This window comes from Lactuca saligna, chromosome 3 (assembly GCF_052625555.1).
Source record: "Lactuca saligna cultivar CGN05327 chromosome 3, ASM5262555v1, whole genome shotgun sequence".
Lineage (NCBI taxonomy): Eukaryota > Viridiplantae > Streptophyta > Magnoliopsida > Asterales > Asteraceae > Lactuca > Lactuca saligna.
In genome coordinates this window covers 100,091,930-100,099,131 of record NC_136419.1, presented here as the reverse complement: position 1 = coordinate 100,099,131, position 7,202 = coordinate 100,091,930, and the positions used below count along the sequence as shown (strand labels likewise).

Here is a 7,202-nt window from a genome sequence, read left to right as displayed (position 1 = left end):
CTATCAACGATTCGTCGAGTCCGTCAAAGTCCAAGTCTATCTAGTCGATTTCATTCGGGCTTAATGCATCCAGAACATAGATCTGACCTCCTAGGATCAATATAGCATGTAAAGTTACAAACTTTACGTGCATGCATGGGTTAACTAGTCCATAAAGTCCTAAAAAGTGTTCCATAAGATGCATGGGACTCCCATGGCCATAAAGTTGGCACCTTTTTGCCATGGAGTCCCTCTAATTCTTTGGATCCGAAGTCCTAACATCAACATAATGAGCTCCAAATGGCCCTAAACTACCCCATGGAGAGATCTAATGAATGAATGAACAAGGTACAGACTTTTTACCTCAAATGAGCTGGGAATGTGACAAAATCTCTAGATCTACTTGATTCCTCTTGATCTCCCAAGCTTCCGCTTTCTTCTCAAGCTTTAAAAACACACAAAATCCCTCAAGGATGGCTCTCACACTTGCAAAATGCTCTAGGGTTTCAAGTTAGGATTTTCTGGACTAAGGGAGACAATGGAGGTTGGGATGGAGGCCAATTAAAGTGTTTAAATACGATGCAAACCCTAAAATTTAGGGTTTCATCCAGACATATCTACTCGTCGAGTCGGGGCTTCCAACTTGACGAGTAGACTCTTCCACCCGCGTCCAAGATTTGCATCTACTCGACGAGTTGGGGCCTTAAACTCGTCAAGTCCCAGTGTAAAAATGCAAAATTTCATATTTAAAATACGTACCGGGAACCGAGCGTTACATATTGGTGCTACGATCCACCTATACAACAATCAGAGGAAAATCCTCAATCTATAACCTAAAACACTCAAGTTGATCAAAAGTCAACTTGGTCAAAAAGTCAACAGTCAAATTCAACTCCAGCTGACCACCACTTCATGGTTAAACATAATCCACATCGTGATAGCCTCATGACAAAACAGTCGCAAGAATGCCTGCCACTACATCGTGGTAACCAACCCACCACATCGTGGTACGTGCTTTGGCTGACTTAATAGATTAAGCTCTTAATCCCAAAAGCCAAGCATCCATACTTTCCAGGAGGCTTTCATACACCCAAATGCATCATCATATGTGCTTTATGGACATGCATGTCCAATGCATTCCTTTTCCAAGCTAGGTAAAAAAAATGGAAGAAATGAGCTCAAAACTCATGCATGAGACCAAGTACTCCATGGCACACTAGATCTAGAACATATAACCACAAAAGGACCTCAAGGATCCATAAAGTTGCTAACTTTATGTAATGCATCCATCCAAACACCAAGACCATGAAGAAAAAGCTTCTGAGCCTAGATCTAAGATGATTGCACACAAAAGCTAGAGACTTGTGGACTTACAAGAGTTCAGAATATATGTAAGAAGATGATGATGAGATTTGTCTGTTGGATCTATGCACCAAGATCACATTCTTCTTCTTCTTCAAGGTCACCAAATCACCACAAAACACCACAAAAGCTACAAAATATCAATAATGGGGGCTAGGGTTTACTTTAGGTCGAGAGGATGTGATGAAGGCTGAGGGTGAACAAACTCTAACCATCACATCCCTTAAATAGGGCTTAAAACCCGAAAAATTAATGCTTTACATACTGGTCGCCACCACATCATGGCTAAGATCATGCAATGTCGTGGTGCATAAATGAAAGGCTCGTTTATCATCGGGTGACGCCACGTCATTGTACCTTCACACCAGTCTTAAATTCCATAAACACAAAAGAAGTATACATATACCTAGAACTGATGTTACATTTTTACACTCAATTTCAGAGTCTTTTGTTCCCCTCAACAACCACTTTAGAGTTTCGTGCATACAATGATGTTGATTAGGATGGTCATCCTAAATCCCAATAGTCACAAGTCTGTTGTTGATTTTTGTATTTTTCTTGGAGATTCGCTTATTTAATTGAAGAGTAAGAAACAATATATTTTATCTCCGATCATCCACAAGATTGAGTATCAAGTTATTGTTGTGACTATTTGTAAGATTGTTTGGTTGTGTTGTTACTTGTTGATATATGTATAGATCATTCTTAGCCCACTCCCTTACATTGCAACAACAAAGGTGTTATGTATGTTGCGTAGAAGGAAGCAAAGCATATTGAGATCTTTTATTTCACTCATCATCAACTTGGAGCTATTGGTCTCCCTATGTTCCTTATGGGGAGCACTACCTTGATCTCATTAACATTATGTCAATATATAACAAACTAATAGAGAAAACATTTATATGACTTGTAATTACCAAAGGTGGTCTAGTGACAATCACTTAGCATAAACAATCCATAATGGAGGTTCAAATCTCATAGGTTTCAATCTTAGAATGACCTATCCTTCAAAAAGGAATTATATGACTTGTAAATAATTTTGTACAATAGATAACAAATAAATATAAGACTCGAACTCAAAACCTGACATACAATACGACAACAAAATAGTAAGATTTTATTGTGTGAAGTTGGAAAGATTATTCCAAGACAACAACAAAAACCAAAATATGCATTGTCAAATAGACTTTGACACATGTATATATCGTATATCACCAACAACATTGTCACAACAGCTAGCAAGATACTAACCGAAAAACTCTAACCCTAATTACACTTTCTCAAATCATTTCCTACAACCACAAACAACATGTATAACCTAACACATATCTAAAAAAAACCAAAAAACACCATATTCAACATTTTCTATTGATTTGAATTAGATTATTTACACAAGGGTTTCATCAATAGTCAGCTTGAAGAAATTTCTCATACGCCGTTCCACTTAAAGTCTTGTTGACTTCATCCCAATTTTCAATATGTTCCGATAACGCCCCTTTGTGTATCTTCACTTGTTGACTAGTCAAATTCATTCGTGGCAGCTTCAGAAAGTCTTCCACTTGCATCATTTTCTGCTGCAATTGTTAGTTGTCAACAAACAAGAAATGGTCACAAGTTTTGTTTTTCAAAGTTGAGTTGTACTTTGTGCAATGATAGTTGTACATAATAAAAGAGACTTGACTTACAGAAGGGTCTCTAATGAGATCTTCATAGTAGATGATCATGTGTCTTGTTGTATTGAAGTAATTGAGTGCTTTCATCGATGTTGATTCCATTCCTCTTAAATCCGATTTTAAAGATGTTATGTTTATATTGGGCTTGTACTTAGAAAGTAGAGAAGCCTGAAAAATAATAACAAGAAAACTGATTTTTAAGTCAAATGTTCAAATTACCAAACTACCCCTGACATCAATAGGATTTTCCGATTTCCTATTTTCTGATTGTGTTATGTGAATTATTCAAGTATAAATAATTTCATAGAGGTGAAAACAATTTAATGCAAGATTTGAGTGATTGTTGCTAAAAATTGATGTATATATATATATATATTCTTGATAATTGGGAGGGAGAAAATGGTCAAAAACCTCTTCAGGCGAGTGTACATGAGACACGTGGACCCCATTTAGAAGCTTGGCATCTTTATCGAATGCATTTGCAAGCATCGAGACCAATCTACGCAACATATTTCTTCGTAAGAGGAAAATGACATTTACGCCCCTATCACTGAAGTACTCCGCTATTTCTTTAGGATATTGCATCAATCCCTATATTGTCATAAAACAAATATATATCATGATTTTTAATCACAAATAGCCACATACTTTCATTTATCTATGTATTATAGCATCCTACTTTCATGAATTAAAAGATCAATGAAAGTATGTTGCAAAAAGACATAAATGCCCTCATCAATAAAAAAAATATCCCTAGAAAGCTTCTCAAGACTTGTCCCTAAGTACACATAATCCTAGTATGTATGTAACTTAAAGATTCCCTAACTTACAAGGGTAAGAATGGAAAAACGATTAAAAAGATTGTAGATTTATACCTGATTAAGCATCCATTTGAAGCCAATTGCAGCAGAACATTCATTCTTTGAAGAACTAGTAAACCAATCAAGATTATAAACTGTATCAAGTGTTTGAATAATCGATGAAACATTATTCCTTCTACTTTTTGGACCAAAAATCTCTCCATTTGAACTCACATTTACATGACTATTCAATAAAGTCTCAAACCACCCACTTCCCGATCTTTGCATAGACACAATCGCAAACAATCTCACAGGGTTTCCCGAACATTCTGACCTGAAATTTCACCATATTTTATCCCAAAATCCAACGAATCTTTATAAAAAAATATATATATATATATATATATATTTCTTTTTTTGAAAGATTTACCTGTTGAAAGTTTTGGGTTTTGGGTAATGTAAGAAAGGGATTTGGGAACGATCAATGATTGTATCAGAACATGGCCTCTCGAAGTCATCGAAGAATAAAAACCTGTTCTTGTTTTGAAGGTTCATTTGTTTTAAACAAATGGAACATATATAAATACCACACACCATTGCGAATGCCGATAGCATTAATCTCAACACCAATGAAGCCTTTTTTGGAGGTTTGATTGTAAGAGTATCCTGTAGTAATATAGTAATCAGATTAAACACTTGTATATTGTGCATCGAAAGTTGTACCTTGTAGTGGATTTGGGAAGAGGGTTGGAGTAAAACTGTAAATGAAGCTAGATTTACTTCTTAATTAAGAGTTTGTGAGCTTAAAAGAACAGTTATGAAGAAACTGAAAGACAGATTCGTGGATAAATTGCTAGATTTTTTTTAGTAAAAACAGTTACTAAAGAACCTGAAAGGAAAATATTATCAAATCATATGCAAATTTGAAGGTGATTTGCTGTTTAGGTTTCGACTTTCGACATAAATCTCTACCCAAATCAGCAAATGCGAAGAATATCATGAAAATCATCACAATGAGAAGAAAAGAGGGAAGAAGAAGAAGAAGAAGAAGAAGAGAAACCCAAAAACGAAACAGTACCTTATTGAAGGAGAAGAGAAGTTCCGCCATTAAAACGATCTCGATAAGTAAAAAAATCGAGATCTTGTGATACAATTCTTCACTTGTTCTCTTTCGTCGTAATGTTGATTTCTCAAAATATGCATACGTTTAGAGAGAGAAAAAGACGAACCCTAGACGAAACAAACAAAGCTCCTTCTAGTAAAGATCAAAAAGGCAAAAAAACAGCTGGGTATCTGGCTTTTAGTCGGACTCTTTCCAGATTATTATATAAGGAAATAGAATAGAATCGAGTTAATTAATCTGTTCTCTGATCTACGAAAGAGATTGTGTAAAAGCTTCGACGTAATTAATGTCGATAATATGAAAGAAAGGTGATGAAGAAATGGAATTAATCTGCAAATCCACACCCACCCACTGCAATTGCGCGTGTAGATGTTTGAATGAGTGAAGGGATTTTGACTTTTGTTGCAGATTTCACGCACCAAAAATTCATGATGCCCAAACCAAAAATTATAATTATAATTATAATTTAATGCGACAAGAACAATATGATGTTAACAACAACATTTTCCAACTTTCAGACAATCCCTTTCTATTTTGTATGAAAAATTGAAAATCACCTTTTTTTATTTTATGAACAAATTAAATTAAATACTTTTATATACTTCCAAAATTGATAGTTTTAATTTTTATCTATTTTGTTTATAAATCAACTCTTCTAAAATATGTTTGTATTGTGAAAGATATACATCAACAAATTTATATAATTTGTTTATTTATCAAATTTTAATTATTATATGAATGATGACATATGTCGTTCGTTGATCTTAGCCTAATATTATGAAATTCAAAGTTGATAATAGTTGTTAAGTTTTTTAAATTATAAAATGTTATTTGGATAATGATCGACTTAATTATACCCTTAATCAAACTAATGGACGATAATTAATCATATATTCACGTAATATATTTGCAAATTGCATTTAATCTTAACCGAGTAAAATATAAATTTATTTATTTAACTTTTTTAGTTAGGTTATAACTTGGTACAATTGTTGTTTTGTAGTTGGTTTTTCTTTGGATAATTTGCATCCATGATTCAATAATAATCTTGTGATCGAGTAGAAATTTTAATGTTCTCTTTTGTGTTATTTTGTAAACCAACTTTTCATATAAACATGCTAAAGATTTTTTGTACAGCCATTCACAAATAATTGAAAAGTGAATATACTTATATCTTAAAGTCGTTTTTAACAAAGCCCACCCTACTTTTTTAGGGATCTAAATTGAGTGCATTTTGTGACGTTAATTTCAATATATCATAAAGGGGTATTAAAAAATCACAGACATTATTTTCAAACTACTATCAAAGGCAATCAATTGAAATTAAAATGTTCACAGTATATATGTATTTTAGTCCCTTCGAGGACATCCGATAAATTGGAATGATACTGAGAAATTTAGCATGGTCTTGCGTAAAGATGACATGTACAAATCAAGAAATGGTCTAAAAATATATGTATTTAATAATAATTGTGAACAACAAATTTTCATTATTAATTTGTAATAGTTTTTAACAAATTACTAAACTTGTCTATGTGGGTAAAATGCATATCATAAACCTTGTGGCTTATACTAAAGAGTAAAGATTTAAGTCTTTAACTATACTTATATGTGTAAAGTTTATGCAAAAAACATACTTAGTTATAAAAGCTAGTGTTTTATACTATACTTGCATACCAATTATATTTGGCTTTTACAAACTATATATAAATTCATTATGTCTAATAACTTATCCACTTATAAGTTAGGGCTGGGAGTTTTTCCTACCTTAGTTAAAGGGTTTTTTAGTGAGACTATATTCATTAGCTGAGATTAAACATTTAGTATACTCACACTACTATAACCGTTAATCTTTTAAGCGAGATACATATGTATAGATCTATACGGGGTTGACATCCCCACCTGTGGTTGCTAGTTACAACTTTGACCAATCAATCGTGGCGGGTGATAAGTGTTTACTATCGTTACTACAACGTATAATGAAGCAACATAGAGAGGTACATACAATCACATGGTTCGGTTATAGGATTCACTATGAACATTAACTAGAATTTCTCTATTTTACTACAAAGCCATGGGCTTGGTTGTTTTCAAAACTATTGTAAGTATGGATTTACTTATACAAAGATAAATTTGGTTTTTTTCATAATTTATACAAAGTCTCTTTACAACCATTGGTTTAAGTATGGCTATACTTACAAAGGAAATACTTTCTAGACTTTTTAAAAGTATCATTGCAGTTAGCAGAAAATTTGCTCTCACCAA

General features: G+C 33.2%; 1 protein-coding gene and 1 non-coding gene across 3 annotated transcripts; one reads left to right on the top strand and one right to left on the bottom strand.

Annotated features, from left to right (window-relative positions):
* Positions 1 to 2,501: 2,501 nt before the first annotated feature.
* On the bottom strand, positions 2,502 to 5,436 carry LOC145037058 (uncharacterized). Of its 2 annotated transcripts, none has more exons than XM_078985610.1 (6): positions 4,893 to 5,436; positions 4,245 to 4,480; positions 3,890 to 4,148; positions 3,426 to 3,605; positions 3,027 to 3,182; positions 2,502 to 2,912 (listed from the first exon to the last, which is right to left on the bottom strand). In XM_078985610.1, exons 1-6 carry the CDS (start codon positions 4,920 to 4,922, stop codon positions 2,745 to 2,747), a joined length of 1,029 nt encoding a protein of 342 aa, XP_078841736.1. In that variant the 5' UTR covers positions 4,923 to 5,436; the 3' UTR covers positions 2,502 to 2,744. The 2 variants fall into 2 exon arrangements, with proteins under 2 accessions (XP_078841736.1, XP_078841734.1); XM_078985608.1 differs by having other exon boundaries at positions 2,502 to 2,915; positions 4,893 to 5,430.
* An 854-nt stretch (positions 5,437 to 6,290) lies between these two features.
* On the top strand, positions 6,291 to 6,391 carry LOC145038098 (U6 spliceosomal RNA). The gene has a single exon (XR_013679167.1). It is a non-coding gene; the product is annotated as a U6 spliceosomal RNA (small nuclear RNA).
* The last annotated feature ends 811 nt before the right edge of the window (positions 6,392 to 7,202 follow it).